This window comes from Nycticebus coucang, unplaced genomic scaffold (assembly GCF_027406575.1).
Source record: "Nycticebus coucang isolate mNycCou1 unplaced genomic scaffold, mNycCou1.pri scaffold_46, whole genome shotgun sequence".
Lineage (NCBI taxonomy): Eukaryota > Metazoa > Chordata > Mammalia > Primates > Lorisidae > Nycticebus > Nycticebus coucang.
Window position 1 is genome coordinate 402875 of NW_026515579.1, and position 19504 is coordinate 422378.

The following is a 19504-nucleotide window of genomic DNA, read 5'->3' on the forward strand; positions in this document are numbered from 1 at the left end:
ATCATATTCATACTCTTTTGGTCTCAGGCTTATATTTCTTTTACTGTTAATATGTTTTAAGCTCCCAGATTAATTTTTATTTTATAATAATAATAACAATAATTTTTTGGAGACAGAGTCTCATTGTATCACCTTGGGTAGAGTGCTGTGGTGTCATAGCTTATAGCAACTTCAACTTTCGGACTCAAGTGATCCTCTTGCCTCAGCTTCCAGAGTAGCTTGGACTATAGGCTTCTACCACCATGGCTAGCTAGTTAGTTTTTCTATTTTTAGTAAAGAGGGTTCTTGCTCTTGCTCAGTCAGTTCTCAAACTCACAAGCTCAAACAGTCCACCCACCTCAGCCTCCCAAAGTGCTAGGATTATAGGTGTGAGCCAGTGTGCCTGACCCCAGATCAATTTTTAAATAGTTTTCTATTTATTTCTGTAAGATAAACTTAATTTGTTTGGGAAGTTATGAATTAAACTAACATTAGGATATCAGATTATGTAATTTTCTAAGTTACAGGGAAACAGTACCTTTTATTTATAGCAAGAAGGTATGAATGCATAAACAGTAGAGACATGGATCAATCCCAGTATAATATCCACAATTGAAAAGACAACACCCTGCATGAAATATCTTGTGCTACATACAACTTCGTAAAGGACCCAACGTTGTTGCCCCAAACGGCCTCCTCCGACCATCTGCCGATGCAATAAAACTATTTATCAAAGAACCCCTACAACCCCTAACATCCTCATCCCTACTATATGTAATTGCCCCAACCCTAGCTTTATCCATTGCCCTTATCATATGAACCCCACTACCAATCCCATACCCACTGATCAACATCAACCTGGGCGTACTATTTATCCTAGCCACATCCAGCCTAGCTGTATACTCAATCCTGTGATCGGGATGAGCATCAAACTCAAAATACGCACTAATTGGAGCACTACAAGCGGTAGCACAAACTAACTCATATGAAGTAACCCTGGCCATCATCCTACTATCCATCCTCGTAATAAGTGGAACATTTACACTATCAACCCTGATCCTAACTCAAGAACACTCATGACTCCTACTTCCATCATGATAAATGCAGCAGTAGCACGTGTGGGTGTGTGGAGGGTGACAGAGGCTGGGCGGGTGTCAGGAGGGTGGTGGGACTTGGTAGGCTGCAAAATGGGCTAAAGCCCAGTGACAGATGGACTCCATTCTTTAATCCTATGTAGCATGTATTTTACTATTTCATCTTTGGAGATTGATTATTTCTTATTGCTTTCATATACCATTACCTGGAGAGCCAAAGACTTGTTCTCGCTGCTCTTCTCTTCCTTCCTTGGTCCATGAAGGAGGGTGGGGCAGAAGAAGCTTCCTCCATGCTTGTCAAACAGCCACATCCATCTACTCTATTTTTTTTGTATTAAATCATAGTTGTGTACATTATTGCGACCATGGGGCACCATACACTGGTTTTATAGACCGTTTGACACATTTTCATCACACTGGTTAACATAGCCTTCCTGGCATTTTCTTAGTTATTGTGTTAAGACAATTTCATTCTACATTTACTAAATTTCACATATACCTTTGTAAGATGCACCGCAGGTGTAATCCCACCAATCATCCTCCCTCCACCCCCCTCCCCCCTCCCTCCCCTCCCTTTCCCCCATTCTTAGGTTATAACTGGGTTATAGCTTTCATGTGAAAGCCATAAATTAGTTTCATAGTAGGGCTGAGTACATTGGATACTTTATCTTCCATTTCTTTTTTTTGCTTTTTTTGTATATGCAAGTAGTTTTAATATAGTCCACAAGTTCTTTGATTCTTCTTTCTTCGAAAGGTGAAGTCTAAATTCCCTCCCCTTGAATGTAGGCTGCATTTAGTGACTGACCTCTATTCATGTTATGTGGCAGAGGTCTTCTGAGGCTAGGTAATGAAAAGGTTAACTTCTGCCTGGCTCTGTCTCTGTCTCTTAGACCACTCACTCTGGAGGAGGCCCACCAAGTCATGAGAACCTTCAATCAAATAGCGTGTGCACAGGCCTGTTGGGGGAGGAACTGAAGCCTCCGAGAACTCACCAGTGTGTGAGTGAGTGAACTACCTAAAGACGGATCCTCCAGCAAAATTCCATTTTCTTCAAGGATTTTCCCTAGGCCATGTAACCTTCTTTTTTCTGAACCGCTACATTTCTTTTCAGTATTATTTTTGCTCTAATCATATGTTGCCTCATTTCTTCATCTGTTATAAAATTTCTCATTTTTCTGACAGTTTTCATAGGAATCAGTGAGAATTTTCATTCATTTAGTAGCTGTTGGCCTTGTGTCCCCCTCTCTCTACCTCTCAGGTCTCACTGAAGAGCTGGGCAAAGTAGAATCTCACTTTGGGCAGTTTTAATTTAGAAATACAGTAGGGGGTGTGCCAGCCCCATATACAGAGGGTGGTGGGTTTGAACCCGGCCCCAGCCAAACTGCAACAAAAAAATAGCCGAGCATTGTGGCGGGTGCCTATAGTCCCAGCTACTCGGGAGGCTGAGGCAAGAGAATCGCCTAAGCCCAAGACCTGGAGGTTGCTGTGAGCTGTGATGCCATGGTACTCTACCAAGGGTGACAAAGTGAGACTCTATCTCTAAAACAAAAAAATAGAAGTACAGTACGGTAGCATTTGAGATTAACAAGTATTGTACAAAGTTGAGATAGTGTTTTACATAAGTCTCACTTTGTGCACCAAATTGGAAATAACGTAATTATGACAAAATAGGAACCTGGATTTGCCTGGAATCCTGGCCCAGAGTCTGGGAGGCCCAGCAGTACAAGATCTCTAGTCTTGGTTTACTGTTAGCTTCCTGTTTATGTCCAACACTCATAACACCCCACTCCCTTGCAGAGTTTGAGCTGGCATGTGGCGTTTTGGTCCTTGTGACTTAACAGTGTAACTAAAGAGCTTCGTATTATGCTGGCCCAAGCTGGTGCCTAATAAACCGTAGCAGCCATCATCCCCAGTATTATTGTCATTGTTGACTCTTCACTGGCAAGAACGGGTTCTACTTCTCTATCTCCCTAGACCAGGTGTCCTCAACCTGCGGCCCGCGGGCCACAAGAAGCGGTGTGATTGTATTTGTCCCCGTTTTGTTTTTGTACTTCAAAATAAGATATGTGCAGTGTGCATAGGAATTTGTTCAGTTTTTTTTTTGTTTGTTTGTTTAAACTATAGTCTGGCCCTCCAACCATCTGAGCGAAAGTGAATTGGCCCCCTGTTTAAAAAGTTTGAGGACACCTGCCCTAGACCCTACAGCACAGAAGAGTAATGGTTAAGAGGCTTGGGTTAAAATCCTAACGGGTAGTTTTGGATGTGTGGCCTTGGGCACGTGGGCAGGTTACCTACTTTCTTGGAGCCATTTTTTAATCTGTCAATGTTGATGGTCCCATGGATTGTTGGGCTAAATGACCTAAGGCTGTAAAATGCCTAACCCAGGGCTTGCCACCAAGTAAGCAAATCATAAACGGTTCTGCTCCTTCTGCTTCCTGTGATTATTACTATTTAGTCTTGTGCTTTAAACTTAGTAAACTTTTTTTTTTGTTGAGATAGGGTCTCACTCTTGTCACCCAGGCTGGAGTGCAGTGGTGTGATCATAGCTCACAGCAACCTTAAACTCTTGGGCTCAGGGGATCCTCTTGCCTCAGCCTCCCAAGTGGCTGGGACTACAGGCACCCTACACAATGCCTGGCTAGTTTTTTCTATTTTTTAGCAGGGTCTCTACTAAAGGGTCTCTTTCTCAGGCTGGTCTTGAACTCCCGAGCTCAAGAGACTCTCCTACCTCACCCTCCCAGAGTACAAGGACTGCAGGTGCGCAGCCTATAATTTTAAAAATATTTTGTAGAGACAGGGTCTCACTGTGAATTCTTGGCCTCAAGCCATCCTCCCACCTTGACCTCTCAAAGTATTGGAATTATAGGTGTGAGCCACCATGCCTGGCCTTCAGTAAGTGTTTGATGGCTCACCAAAGTCAACACACAGAGAAAGACACTTGTTTTTCATTCTTGATAAGGAACTTTTGGAGGTCACTAGGGCAAGCATCAATAGAACAAGTACGGCCAGGTGTGGTGGCTCATGCCTATAATTCTAGCACTCTGGGAGGCCAAGGCTGGTTGACTGCTTGAGCTCAGGAGTTCAATACCAGCCTGAGCAAGAGTGAGACTCCATCTCTACTAAAAATAGAAAAAGAGTGAGAGAGAACAGATGTCTCTCTTGTCCAGCGTTGGTGAACGGATTGGCCAGGTGGGGAGCTGAGGGGTGTTCAATTTGCCCAGAGCCCTCTCCAGCACACACACTGGGCTGTTCCTCAGCGGTGTGACTTCTCCAGGGGTTGGTGTGTTGTCCTGTGGTACACACTGCTCTTCATCTCTTACGACTGCACTGCCAACATTCATTTGTGGTCAGTTAAGTACACTGCCAATTCTTGTTCATTCAGATTTTCTTTTACTCACTAATGTGTTTAAGTCTCACCAACTTATTATGAAGTGATTTATTAATGACTTTTTAAAGATGGAGTAGAAGAACCCTTGCATCTTCTGCAAAATGGCACTCTGTTATTACTTGGAACAATGCAGCCATGATCTGCCTTGGGTGAGGCAGAAAGTGGGTAGATTTGGCGCAGGGTGATGCTGGGCGTGCAGAGGGGTCAGGAGACGCTAGGACAGAACATGTGAATGGAGTAACAGCCCCAACAACACATAAACACTCAAGGAGGGCAGTCTTGGGAAATTACTGCTCTCACACATTCTTCTGTACCTTACCCTTCCAGCACCTTCCTAGTAGCTATCCAAGGGTTGAGATTTTTAAAAAGAAAAAAACAACAAAAAAATTTTTTTGAATTTTCCACCAGCTTTAAAGGGTAAAGGACACACATTCACGCATGCATTTGGGAGCATGGGAGAAAAGACAGGACTTGACACAACAGTGCAGGTCGGCTTAGTGATCCAAACATTTCTGGCAACCCCACCCACCCTCTGAGAGGTGGCAGCAGGTGGAAGGTCCCCTCAGGGCAAGAGGTCAAGTATGTTGTAAACGACTGGTTCTTAATGGACCAGGGGAGAGAGCCCCAGAACAACTGTATTTGATTTAAAAATTGGCTCCCTCTCTCCAGGATGATATATTTTCAGCTTCCCAGAGACTGACTGGACTGGGAAATGATGTGGGGGAGCCCCCGTGCGTCCTCTGCCCACAATGCCGCTCGTGGAGGTGTTGGCCAGCTTGACAGTCTCTGGCTTCAGTCCTGCTTTTCTTTTCTCTGGCCCTTGTTTTGCATGTATAAATATTTAACTATTAATGTTTAAGTTTCTTACCAGCTGGCTGGAATTGACAATAGATTGTATACATTTTTTTGTGTGTGAAAAATATGTATCTTACAAGCAATACGGAGATGCCAACATTAGAAAGTACAGTTTGCAGGCGGCCTTAGGCAGGCTGGATCACTCTTCGTCCTCCCCTTCTGGCGCGGTCTCACTTTCCTCACCACCTTCAGCAGCCGAATCCACAGGTGTTGCTGTTGATATGCGCTCCCTGGAATAGGAAGACAATGGCAAGGCTTTTACTCTTAAAAGGAGCACTTAACTGGGTTATAGCTTTCATGTGAAAGGGGAAAGGGGGGAGGGACGGGGAAGGAGGGGGATTAATGGGATTACAGCTGTGGTGCATCTTACAAGGGTATATGTGAATCCTAGTAAATGTGGAATGTAAAGGTCTTAGCAAAATAACTAAGAAAATGCTACAAAAGCTATGTTAACTAATGTGATGAAAATGTGTCAAACGATCTATGAACCAAGTGTATGGTGCCCCATGATCATACTAATGTACACAGCTATGGTTTAATAAAAATAAATTTAAAAAAGGAGCAATTAAACTTCTCATTATCCCCTCATTTTAGATAAGATTTTTTGTTGAGATGGAGTCTGGCCTGGCTAGATGTTGTGAGCAGTTCACAGTAACCTCAAACTAAGGGGTCCAAATGATTCTTCTGCCTCAGCCTCCCAAGTAGCTTGGACTACAGGCACCTGCCACAACACTCGGTTAATTTTTCTGTTTTTAGTAGAGCTCCGGATGGCTTTGAACTCTGAGCTCAAGCAATCGTGCTGCCTCAACTTCCCAGAGGGCTAGGATTATAGGCGTGAGCCACCGTGCCCGGCCACTGTAGATGAGATTTTAAATTGTTCCCAGTCATTTACCCTGCATCCTTCTTGTAAATCTCTTCCTCATCAGAAGACTCCTTGTCGTGAAGCTTCTGGGCCATGTTTTTCTTGCGTGTGGCATTGAGAGGTCTGTACATATCCCTCAGCCAAAGTGGACTCCTTAACCAGAAAAAGCCCTCCTAGAAAAGAGAAAGGCAGGTATTAATTCTGCATTTCTCCTGTTTTCTCTGGCCACAGCACTGAATCTTCCTCAAATTTACCTGGCTTTCACTCTGCGATGAGCATCTCCTATGCAGAAAGTCAAAAAAGCCCCTTGGGAAAAAACACACACACGAGACAATTAGTGATTCCTGCCATTTCCCAGGTCTCCCACGATGTACACCTCTCGTTTTATTGGGACTAAATCTGTGGTTCGGTCCATAATCACAGTGGGCAACATCATTATGGACCTGGAATCCTGAAAATCATTTCATGGAGAGACTTCCAGAAGCTCTCCACGTCTGTTTAAGAGGGCCCCGTAATGTCACTGGGGGGACCTTTGTGCAAGGCTTGGTGGGAGGTACAGGGAGGATTTTCAGCCCCACTTACCCCATTGGCCAAGTTCCCTTCTACAGTGAACAAAGTGTACAAACACACAGGCCAGAAGTACTTCACGCTCCAGAAGCATTTTACACCAGTCCCTTTCAAACCTAGTACCACAGATAGCCTTTGCTGGTGGGTGAAGGATAAAGTGCTTCTATTCTCCTAGAAGCTTTATCCTATCAGGCGAGTCCCGTCAAGCAAATGTCTGGGTCCAGCTACAAAAATTATTTTCATACTGCAGGCTGTCAGTGAGTAGTTGTAAAATCAGTTTAAAGGACAAAATATCCTTTTTGAATATGAGCAGAATAGAAAAAAAATCAGAGTGCACTGTTTCCACATCTACTCATGTCTACACAGCATGTGCGTATTGAATTGTGATATAAAATGTGACTCACAGCCCAAGTAGAGAATAATCAATGGAGATGTCCCCAGCTGGAAAGGGACCACCCTCTCTCTGACACTAGCACTGGGACCATGTAGCAACGTAATTTCCTTTTCTCTGTCTCCGTTTTCTTATTATAAAAGGAAGAGGCAAAGTATTATTTAAGGTCTCTTCTAGTTAAAATTCTCTGACGTTTGGATAGAGAATGGAGACCCCAAAGCAAGTAGAATGAGAAGGTAGGTTTTCCTGCCACTCTGGAGGAAGGATTCATATATTCTTGAAGGAGCCTTGAAGGAGACTAGCTCCCTTGCCCCTTCCCCAGAGCCTCCAAAAAGGCCTCTGGCTGGCCCGATGCCCGCCACCGGAAGGAACAGGCACAACTACAACCCCCGCCCCTGCCTTTCTTGAAGGACTGGTGGCAGCAGACTCGTCCTTGCCACTCCTGTCCAACTCAGCTGTGTCTGGGGAGCTAATTTTGCTGGATCCAGGCAAAGCACTAAGGCAGGTAAGTATTCTTCCTGCCTCTGGCAGTTTCCTCACTATAAAACGAAAGGATTGAAATAGATGAGTTCTAAGTTCTCTAGTTCTAAAATTCTAATTTAAATCGCCAGACCAGTATTTACCTCCTTGGGACTGAGCCTGATTCTACATCTGTCCTTGCTGCTCTTCTATGAGAATAAATCTGTTTTGGAAGAAAACAATCATGATTATACATCATAATGACCAGAATCTCAAAACCTTTATTCATTCCTTTTAAGTCTTACCAACCCAGTGAGATAACGTCCATTTATCTATCTTTCCTTTCCTTTTTTTTTTTTTTTTTTTTTTGAGACAAAACAAAAGGTGTCACCTTGGGTAGAGTACTGTGGCGTAACGGCTCACAGCATCCTCAAACTCTTCGGCTTAAGTTTTGTGGCAACCTCAAACTCTTGCCTCAGCCTCCCAAGTAGCTGGGACTACAGGTGCCCACCACAATGCCTGGCTACTTTTTGGTTATAGTTGTCATTGTTGGTTGGCAAGCCTGGGCTGGATTCGAACCCCCTCCAACCCACTCCCACCCCCACCCCCCAGCTCTCCTGTATGTGGCTGGTGCCCTAGCCGCTTGAGCTACAGGTGCCGAGCCAGCTATCTATAATTTTTTATTAGAGATAGGGTTTCACTCTGTCACCTGGGGTAGAGTATACTGGTATGATCATAGCTCACTGTCGCCTCAAATTCTTGGGCTCAAGTAAGCCTCCTGCCTCAGCATCTCAGATGCTCAAGGCAGCATCTCCTGCCTCAGCTACTAGTTCCTAGTAGCTGGAACTACAGGTATGCACCACCATGTCTGGCTAAAAGATATATTTTCTGAAGACATAAATTATTTTTCTGAGACAGTCTCACTTCGTTGCCCTGGCTAGAGTACAGTGGCATCACTATAGCTCATTGCAACATCAAACTCCTGGGCTCTACTGATCCTCTTGTCTTAGCCTCTAGAGCAGTGTTTTTCAACCTTTTCACAGCACACTTGAACCAAAAGTTAAACTTTGGCAGCACACTTAAATTATGTTGATCAAATAAAAGAGTAAAAAGAGAATATACTTACTGTGCTTTGAGCTTCTTTTCAACATAATTTAATAATGACCTTTAAAAAGTTTTTCACGGCATACCTAAGATCCTGCCATGACACACGTGTTGAAAATCATTGCTCTAGATGATGGAACTTGAGGTTGCACACCATGGCACCTGGCTAATTTTTCTTTTAGTAGAGACGAGATCTCGCTTTCACTCAGGCTGGTCTCCAACTCCTGAGCTCAAGCAATTATAATCCTCCCTTATAATCCTTAGGATTATAAGCATGAGCCATCGCACCTGGTCTGAAGACAGAAATTCTATCCTGTTTAATGGTTCTTTGGCTCTTTCCTTGGTATCTGCAGGCAACTCGTTGCAGGATCCACTCCCCTCAGCCTAACATACCCAAATCCAAGGATGCCAAAGTCCCTGTATTAACAGGTTGATTATCCCTAATCTGAAAACCTGAAATCCAAAATGCTCCAAGATCTGAAACTTTCTGAGCACCACCATGACACTCAAAGGAAATGCTCACTGGAGCATTTTGGATTTTAGATGTTCAGATTAGGGATGCTCAGCTGGTTAAGTATAATACAAATATTCCAAAATTTGAAAAAAAAAAATCTGATATCTGAAACACTTCTGATCCTGAGCATCCAGATAAGGGCCACTTAATCTGTATATTAGCCAGGTTCTGCTCCCATCTGATAGACCAGGAGCCACTTGGTCCACACAGCTCTCCTCTGCTTCATTCTGTCCTGACCTTGGGGTTCTTTCTTGGATAGCATCTTTAAGAAAATGGTTTGCCACATTTTTAAGTTCTCAGGGGAGGGAAAATGCTTCACCATATCCTCCAAGAAATGGTGACAAAACTCACAGAGGGACTAGGCCCAGGAAGGCTGGAGTATTCAGAGAAGGCATCAGAAAGAAAGACGAACTTGAATTTGAACAGAGTCACAGGATTTCCATGGGCAGAGTTAAGTAAGAGAATTCTGGATGGGTAAAGGCACAGATGAAAGCAGGGATAGGCATGATGTGACTGGGGTATGGTGTGGGCTGCTTTGGCTAGAACAGAGGGTTGCCACAATAGAAAAAGTAAATCAAATAAGGTAAATTAGGTTGGATGGTGGGGTAAAATCATGATTGTCAGCTTATTAAACCATTCTTTTAATATGCTAGCACCTACATGTTGGGTAAAGTAATAGGCCATTATGAAATGGCCTATTGAACAAAAGGTAAACACAGGCAAGCTCCAGGAACAGGCCACTGTAAATACGACACACTTTGGAATAGCCAGGTGCAAGGTTTAGCTGAGGTGCTTTAACTGAACCTGTGTAGACAATGCCTTGCACAGTGGAGAAGGAGGATGCTACCTGAATCTAATGAATCTACAAGATGACACCTCTATCTCTTGCTGTGTCCTTTCTCCCCAGGGTGATGACAGCTCCGTGAGGGTGGAGATAATACATCTCTTGTCATTTCAGCAACAAGGAAAGAAATCAGTGGTAGAATGAGAGCGATTGGTGAGTACATAAAATTATTGACAGTTTTGGGTTGGAAAAACTTTCCTATCACTTCAACTTTGACTTTCTTAAACTTAATTTCTCCAAATAATCTAGTGGTTTGTTATCTTGGTTTCAGTTCTATAGCGATCTCCTGGGAGAGGGGTTACTTTAAAAAAATCCTTGGTATATATTACAGTAAAGAACAATGCATACCTTAGTCGTAGTGACTGAAGAGGAATGTCAAGTAATAGTAGGTGGGATAGTGGCTTTGATTTTCAGTTCATGAGTACTGAATCTATTAGCAAGGATGTTATTCTGGAAACCTGAATGATTGTCCTTACCTCAATAAGACAGAAAATTATAATCAAAATCATCACTATTACAGTCACAGATATCGCCAAGATGAGTTTGTTGTTATAGCCATATCCTGGAACTCCTTTAGTGAGCTAAAAAAGGGAAAGAATAATTAAAAAACCACCAAAGAGATGGAAAGAATGAGATCTAACTATTCAAAACTCCACCCTCCCAAAAAAGTGGCTTATAGATTCTTAAAGAACAAAGCCAATCTAATGTGTGACATAATCTTACTATTGAGCATTTTGTTCTACATCTTCTTTATCATGAGTGTTCTGTCTGCTTCATTCTCTAAATGAGCAAAGTGGGAGATCACTGTCATGGCCCAAATTACATGGCCAAGATAAAATATGGACTTGTCTACCCGGGCCTTGCTGCATGGATGCTTTCATGGTATATCCTAAACCAAGGGTGTCCAACCTTTTTTTCCTCTGCCACACATGGGAAGAATAAGAGTTGTCTTAGGCCACAGAGTAAATACACTAATACTAATGGAAGCTGATTAACAAAAAAAAAAAAAAAAAAAAAAAAAAAAGGAGGGGGTGTCTGTGCATACTTTTCATGATATCTGACACCACATATAAGTGAAAAAAAAGTCCTCACAAAATCATCATGCGGCCCACAGGCTGTAGGCTGGACACCCCTGAACTGATGGAAAAGTCCAGGTCTCATGTTCCCGTAGTCATCCTTACCTCACTTGACTCCTGCTCTTTCTGTTCAGCCTGGGCTTCTGTGCTCTCCTTGATGTAGTTCTCACTCTTCCACTGATCCGTATCCCATTCTGCCTTGGATACTTTTACTTCTTGCTGCTCACTCAGAAGCTTCATCAGGAGACCTGTTCTAGAGATGAGCTTGGCACAGGCCAGTTGCACATGGGTCTCAGAGCAGTCCATTTTCAAAGTCCGGATAACGTGAGAAATGAGCCTTCTCACGTCGTTGTTGGGGATGAGGGATCGGAGCTGCTGGTTTAGCTGCATTTCAAATTGATCACCCGGGGACACGAGCAATGGGTAAGTGAAGCTTTTTTCCATGTTGGGTAAGTCAGTGCCCGTGTTGTGGTATTCCCACAGAGTTTCACTGATTTGTTTAACAGTCGGTATTAAGAACGCCATCCCAGTGGAATCTATAGGGGAAGGATTCTTATCATTTGTACTTTCAGAGATAGTTTCTTCAGGTATAACAGTGTTTTCCATACAACTGTTTTCTTCAATACCATTTCCTAGAGGGGATACAGTAGTGATTTCTGTAACAGATTCTGAAGGAGCAAGTGATTCTGGAAAAGGATTCTCCTGAGGACTCAGCTCTTCTGAAGGTGGAAAAACCCCATATGATGGGGAATTTATAAGGCTCCTTACTGCAGAGAATGGAGGCCGGTTTACAGGCATCTGTCCATGGAACACTGTTTCTTTTCTAAACTTTTGACTTAGTTTGGCCGCAGGTGTTCTGTGGGCCACATGGGAATGAGGTTTATGAAAGCAGTATTTTCTTCTAGAATGTACAATTGGTTTACCAGCTTCCATACTTTTAACTCTAGCATTTGCATCTTCTAAAACAAAAATGGTGTCGCTCATGTCTTTTGATTGTTTTTTAACCTCAGATAGGGATTTTGAGGTGGCAGAAGTAGAATGCATGCCAATATACTGTTTGAAGAAAGAAGAGACCGCAGCCTTGTGCGTCTTCGTGAAGGAAGGCTCGGCGTGGAAGGAGCTTCCCACAAACTTCCGAGGCCTCTGCACCACGTCAAACTGTGTCATTTCACTCGGGATTGGTTTCCCAAGAGTTCTTTCTTCAGCCACTTTCTTCGCTGTCGGCCAGGTACCCTGTTTCCTCTTGATTCTTGCCTCCTGTAAGAGCTTTCTCCGTAGGCGCTTGGGCCCTTTGAGGAATAGCTTCACTTTCTTCAGCCCCCTGTCTCCACTCTCACTCTCTGTCAGGCTATTTTCCTGTGATTCAGCAGTTGCCACTTTTTTGGGAAAGATTTGGCGTTTAAGTTTGGGACCTAAAAGGCCAGACTGCATAAGCATGGCAGTTTTTTCTTTCTTTTTAACCTCATCGATTTTTTCTTGAATTTCTGCATCTAACAAATTTTCCAGGAAATAGAGCTTCCTCAGTTTATTTTTGTAAGCTGAATTGCTGGGTCCAGGTTCAAGAGGCTGAGCCTTTGTATTGTTTTTCATATGACTTAGGGGCTTCTCTCCTTCCTGCACATTTGAGAAAAGCAGTTTAATGAATGGTAATAATGTTGATTCTACATCTTCTAGATTTCCCTCTGAGAAATAAGGCAATATGTAATTAAGTGCACTAATGACATCGCTTTCATCATTGAAGTCCATCTTGTCGCTCATGAAGCCTGACAAGCCGACGCCATTTTTATTTGCGGATACCTCTGGCTCAATGGTCAGCTCGGTGCTCGTGTGCTTCTTCCGGGCTTCTAATACCTTCATGAGCGCTCCCTCCGCATTTCCTACACTTGCTTCCTCAACTGTCAAAAAAGAAGAGACTGTTTTTGATGATGGAAGGCTGATGGCATAGCTTTTTGCCAATCCACAGCCATATATCCCAGTCAAAGAAATTAGGAGTCAGCAAACAGAAGAGTGCCACTTAGAGAGGAAAAAAGAAACCCCAGTTTAAACCTATACAATGGAATAATAAAGGGAGAAAAAAATATCTTTGGGAAAAGTGGCTACCTACTCAGAACATTCCATAATGTGACATACAGTTACTCTACTTGGGGTTATTCCACTGGTCCCCCAAATCCACTCGCCCAGCACTCAGTAAACGCCCAAGATGGGAGACCCTTGCTCCCTGCTCCTGGCTGAACCAGCCCTTCTGCAGCCCAGACTATCCTGCCTCAGATGCAGAGGGGGCATGCTTGTAGATGACTTTGATGAAAGGCAGTTCCCTGAGGGGACCAAGGGAAGAGATGCTAATGTGGAGGCCCCAATCCTATTGCTAAGACAACCTTATCTGGACATGGCCTTGTCATCTCCCCACCAGTTCCTCTTCTTGGCCCCTGCTCTCATGTATCCTAGCCCGGATAATAGGAGGTTCTGCACAGAAAAAACACTAGGTAGATTCTGGTTCTTTCCTCAATTTGGGCTGGGATCTGGGATGGAGGTTAAGAGGTTTTTAATTTCCAGATTATATGCTTATGTGGCATGTTCAATAAATATAAGGAGTAACAACAATTTTAGATAAACATTACTTGACTTCCTAAAATGCAGAAAGGAAAAAGCAACTTTTGTCAGATGCCCACTTTGCTTTCGTTTCATGTCTATAATTCCCAGCTTTACTTGTGGAACCATCCAAAGCTTCTAACTGCATGAAAAACAAGTGTACCATCGTGTAGCTGGGTTCCTGTCCAGAATTAAAAGTTTCTGTGGTAGTGGTTAAAGGTCAGAGGAGTAGGTAAGCATCATGAGAAATGAGGAACATGGGCTATGGAGAACCCAAAATTGGGGACAGAAGGCCTGAGAATAGGCTACAGCACTTAACGCCTCTGATCTTGTTTTTCCTCATCTGTAAAACAAGATTAAAAATGTTTGCTCTGCCTACTTTCAGGGGAGAAGAGACTAATACAATATAATATAATATGTGAAAAATTGTTTTGGAAAGTATGCAACTTTAGTGTCACGGTTAGAGATCTGTATTCAAATTGTCTGGACATGAAAGCAGTCACATTTTGACGAAGTTAGTGCTAATAAACGTAATATGAGAAAAACACTTAAAAAAGCACCCGAGTGTTTGTTCTGTGGATATAAAAGCTTTAGATTTAGAGCAAGTTCAGAGTTGGAAAGTCTAAGAATGGAAAAGCCCTCTGTTTCTTTAGAAGGGCCAGGTAGCAATTTCTGGTTATGCAACTGGAAACTCTCAGGCTCCAAATATCACTTATACTCTTTGTAAAAATAAACAAACCAAAACCCGATCTATACCTGTCCTATAAGGCAAAGAGCTCTTGAGACCTAATGGATATAAAACCAGTTACAAACTTTGATGAGCTGTATAGACAAGTTATTGGTGGGGGGCAAAACACCAAGCAGAGACATAGTACAGAGTATGTGGCCGCTAATGTTATACTCTCCCCCTTCCGTTCCTTCCTCTCTGTCCTTTATGGATGTGGAACATTTACATTATTAAATTATGTAATAATAACTGAGAACCTGACTTTCAGCCAGGGAGTAGTTCAGAAATACAGGGAGTTTAACTCTGAACGAATAAGTAAGAATAAAGCAATTCCATCATTAGCTTAAAAATTCTCAAATTAAAAACTTAAAAAACAAAATAAAAATTAAAAAAAAATTATCATTAAGCAATTTAAACTCACAACAATCTTCTGTGCTGTTTCCTATACATGCATCGCAATGTAGCTTCACTGTCTTGCAGACAACCTCAATATTATTTTTAAATTGGCAGAGGCAGCAGGCCATATGGCTAGGTAAGATCCTATAAATGGAAACACAGAGAATTAAATGAATGGTAAAGGGATGACTTCAGTTGGTAGAAGAGGGAGGTTGAAACTACCGCAGGGCTAGGCAAGAAGAGTTCTTGAGGCATATGGCCTGGTCAGTTGTTGGGTAGGAACCAGAAAGCCAAAAGGAAAGGAGACAGAGAGATGGGTGAACATGGCAGTGGTTATGGTATGCCTAGAGTAAACGTGATAGAGATTAGAGGTGCCAGGTATGGTAGCTTTCACCTGTAATTCCAGCTACAGGGGAGGCTAAAGCAGGAGGATTGCTTGGTGCTAGGGTTTGAGACCAGCCTGGGCAACATAGCAAGACCCTGCCCCTACAATTTTTTTTTTTTTTAATTAGCTGGGCATTGTGGTGTGCACCCGTGGTTGCAGCCACTCAGGAGAGTAAGGTGGGAGGATTGCTTGAGGCCAGAACCTTGAGACCAGCCTAGGCAAGCTAGCAAGACCTCATCTCTAAAAATAATAAATTTTTAAAAAAGGAATTAGAATTGGGTGACACTGATTTGTAGTTTAATTCAGAAATTATCTTCTCCCATAGAAGATAGAAGAAGAAAATCTGTCTCACTTTGGGTTGAGACTTCTAAGAAGAGTTTGGAGGCCCCAAACTTCTGGAATTTCTTTCTCAATTACTGTTGGGAGTGGTAAATATTAGAAATTACTCTGGGCATAAATGATAGCTTAGTTTAAACCACTTTATAGGGTTGAACAATAATGAAGATTACATTGGCCAAATGTGGACAATTTGAGCCTTCAAAATAATAATGATTATAATCAGGTACAACATAATTACTATAAAGAAGAATCCATGAATTCACAGAAGAAGAATCCATGAATTCACAAAAGGAAAAGAGGGCCAGCTCTTCTTTAATATTAATAGAATAATGCCAGCTATGTGGAAGGAATGATATAATTAGAAAAGTGTCATTTTGCAAACACAATAATAATGGATTTTGATAGTGATTATCACTGATGCACAGTTGGTTGATTGGTTTGTTTTTTAAGACAGAGCCTCAAGCTGTCGCCCTGGGTAGAGTGCCATGGCATCACAGATCACAGCAACCTCCAACTCCTGGGCTTAAGCGATTCTCTTGCCTCACTGATGCACATTTGGGTAAAAACATGTTTTGAAAGCAGGATCTTCACTGATCTCAAAGCATCACCCTGGAGATTATTTATACTTATTATTGTTTCTTCTTGGACTTTTGTCTAAGATCAAATGTATTTACACATATTAATTAACAATGGAAAAAATAACTTTATAATGGAGAGCTCTAGAAGATATCACTTTGTAATCAAGTGATCAAACTTAGCATTATGGGCCATCTGAAGTCATGAGATAGGAAGAACACATCGTCTAATTATTAACAGTATTCTTCCTCAAAATGTTTTACCTGCATCTAATCATGAGGAAATAGACAAATCCGGATTGTGGGAGAATTTACAAAACAACCCTGTTAGACCCTTCAATGCATGAAAGACCAAGAAAAAGTAGACAAATGTTTTAGACTAAAGGAAACAGAGACATAACGAGCAATGCCTGATCTCTGATCGGATCCTGGATCAAAACAAAACAGATTTAAAGATTATTATTAGATTCTGGCCAAGGTGTAATAACAGGGACATTGCACCCCTGGCCAGAAACAACCAACAATACCAGATAAAAGAAACAAAACAACAGTTTTAAAGACACTGGACATCAGGCAATGAAGGACAGTGATCTCCGTAAGATGTGAAATAAATGAAGTGAGTCCCGTGACTGCCCTAGCTTACTTCTTTGAGAGAGTTTCCAGGTCATGGTGCTAGGAAAGGAAACTGGTGGACTCTTCGATTAAGGAAATGGAGCTGCGAGTCTGGGAAAACCAAGGTGGCTAGAAGTCTCAAAGCAGGGTACTAGAGAGAAAAGAGGCACACAGAACATGAACTCTGGAGACACACAGAGGGAGCTCTTGAGTGTTCAGCAAAGTACTGATTGGTGCACGTGTATGAGGAAACTACTTGAGGCTAGGAAAAGAACCACCCAAAAGTATCAGAAAATAATTAGATGTTGCTCAAGATTAGGAAGACTGCCTGTTAGCATAAGCTAGATAGGACAATCTCATGATTCATGGGGCAACACGTACCAAGATCCAATAGAAAATTACCAAACATGAAAAGAAGCAAGAAAATATGACCCATAGTAAAGAAACAAAGCAATCAATAAGAACCAACTCAGAACCTACATGGATAGAATGAGCAGGCAAGGACATTAAAATCGTTATTTCAAAAACTTAAAACTTCCCAAAATGAAACACAAGGAGAAACAAAATAAAACATGAACAGAGCATCAATGAGCTATGCAACAATATTCTGGGCCATAAAACAAATTTGAATAAATTCAAAAGAATTCAAGTCATTCAATATGTGTTCTCTGATCATAATGGAATTAAATTAGAAACCAACAGAAAGATCTGAAAAATCGCCAAATTTTTGGAAACTAAACAACATCTACTGTTTTCTTTCCTTTTTTTCCTTTATTTTTCTTTTTGAGACAGGGTCTCTCTCACGCAGGCTAGTGTGTGGTGGCATCTTTATAGCTTGCCGTAACCTCAAATTACAAATTACAAAACCTATGCTGTAACCTCAAATTACAAATTACAAAACCTGGGCTCAAATACTTTTAACAGCATGAAAAGACAGGCCAGGCACAGTGGCTCACGCCTGTAATCCTAGCACTCTGGGAGGACAAGGTAAGTGGATCGCTTGAGCTCAGGAGTTTAAAACCAGCTTGGGCAAGAGCAAGACCCCGTCTTTACTAAAAGTGGAAAAAGTAGGTGGGTATGGTAGTGGGTACACAGCTCCTTGGGAGGCTGAGGCAAGAGGATCAGCAGATCCTTATATTTCAGTTTTCTGGTTTTGAGCCCAGGAGTTTGAGGTTGCTATGATTTATAACACCATGGCAATCAACCCAGGGTGACAGTGTGAGACTCCTGTCTCAAAAAATAAATAAATACATACATACATACATACATACACACATAAAATTTAAAAAGAATGAAAAGACAAACCACAACCTGAGAAAAGAGAAAAGATACTTACTAAACACATACCTGAAAGACTTGTATCTAGAGTATAAAAAGTACTCTTAAAACTGAACAAGAAGATAAATATCAATTAAACTACAGGATCGGATTTGAACAGATAATTCAGTACAGAAGATATTTACACATGAATAGATATTCAACAGCATTAACTATTACAGAAATGCAAATTAAAACCACAATGAGATTCCACTATACATCTACTAGTAGATTTTTCAAGAAAACTGAAATAAGGATCCGCTGAATACCTGTAGCAACTGCAACTTTCACATTGCTGGTGGGAATACAAAATAGTACAGCCGCTTTAGGAAAGAAGTTAGCAGTTTCTTAAAAAGTTAAATATGTCCTTAGGATGTGATACAGTAGTCCCACCCTAGGTACTTACCTGAAAGAAATGAAAACGTATGTTCACACAAAGACATTGTCGGTGTTGCAGGGCCGCTGACCAGCAGGGACGAGGACACCAACGGAAGGATCAAGGGCACTTTATTGTAGAGATGATACAGCTCGGAAAAAGGCAAGCTCTCCTCTTCCTTCCTCTTCCTTCTCCTGAAATGGAATCTGCACTGCCAGGATTTGAGGCAGGAAGGTTCACACAGGATTGGGACAGACCCGTGGGGCGCCCTGCAGGCAGCTTGCGGGGGACAGGTGAGCAAGCACCGACGCGTCCCCTCCCCCCCACCGTGGAAAGCCTTAAGTAGTGGCCAGAACAACAGTGGCTCTGAATCACGCCTAATGACCATTACTTAAGAAAGCACGGATACCTGCCTGACTAATCATCCTTACTCAAAATAATCTGGCTCCTCGTGGCCCTCAGGCGAAAAAGCCTAATTGTCTCATCTTCCCTACAGAGTCTAAAACCCTCCTGGTGGGACACCTCTGTACTGAGTCTCACCGGCTGAGAAGGGGGCCCCCGGGCTTCCGCCTCCCCTGCATCCGGTGCTAGCTCTCGGGACTTTCCAGCCACTCCACCTAATGGGAACCCTAGGGGAGGCAACCTCAGCAGTTGCTAGGGAAGTAGTTCCCCATGAGGTTGCTCCTCGACTCTCAGCCTAGCACCGCGTCATCAGTAGCCGGGTAATAAACACAGACTCAGGTTAGCTCACTGTTGCTGCGCCGTCATCCAGCCTTCCTTCCGCCATCTGGTATGCAGCCCTCCACAGCACCATATACTGGATATACTGGTTTATTTAACTTTTGACATATTTTCTTTCTTTTTTTTTTTTTTTGTGGAGACAGAGTCTCACTGTGTCGCCCTGGGGTAGAATGCCATGGCGTCACACGGCTCACAGCAACCTCTAACTCCTGGGCTTACGCGATTCTCTTGCCTCAGTCTCCCGAGCAGCTGGGACTACAGGCGCCCGCCACAAAGCCCGCTATTTTTCTGTTGCAGTTTGGCCGGGGATGGGT

At 42.6% G+C, this 19504-nt stretch overlaps 1 protein-coding gene across 5 annotated transcripts; it reads right to left on the reverse strand.

The window, feature by feature from the left end:
- LOC128579336 (leucine-rich repeat-containing protein 37A2-like) lies at positions 1-18695 on the reverse strand. Of its 5 annotated transcripts, none has more exons than XM_053581478.1 (8): positions 18480-18695; positions 14871-14989; positions 11239-13028; positions 10534-10638; positions 7760-7818; positions 6433-6484; positions 6209-6351; positions 1-5546 (listed from the first exon to the last, which is right to left on the reverse strand). In XM_053581478.1, exons 2-8 carry the CDS (start codon positions 14971-14973, stop codon positions 5456-5458), a joined length of 2343 nt encoding a protein of 780 aa, XP_053437453.1. In that variant the 5' UTR covers positions 14974-14989; positions 18480-18695; the 3' UTR covers positions 1-5455. The 5 variants fall into 5 exon arrangements, with proteins under 5 accessions (XP_053437453.1, XP_053437452.1, XP_053437451.1 ...); XM_053581477.1 differs by having other exon boundaries at positions 18343-18695; XM_053581476.1 differs by lacking the exon at positions 18480-18695 and having other exon boundaries at positions 14871-15513.
- Positions 18696-19504: the final 809 nt, after the last annotated feature.

What these genes read in the sequence shown, in the direction of transcription:
- LOC128579336 (XM_053581478.1), bottom strand. Translation starts at nt 14,973, where the DNA reads ATGGCCTGCTGCCTCTGCCAATTTAAAAATAATATTGAGGTTGTCTGC. An exon ending in AAACAGCACAGAAGATTGTT is followed by an intron (nt 13,029 to 14,870) that starts GTGAGTTTAAAT and finishes CTTTTTTGACAG; the next exon opens with TTGAGGAAGCAAGTGTAGGA. An exon ending in TCAGGCTCAGTCCCAAGGAG is followed by an intron (nt 6,485 to 7,759) that starts GTAAATACTGGT and finishes TTTTTTCCCAAG; the next exon opens with GGGCTTTTTTGACTTTCTGC.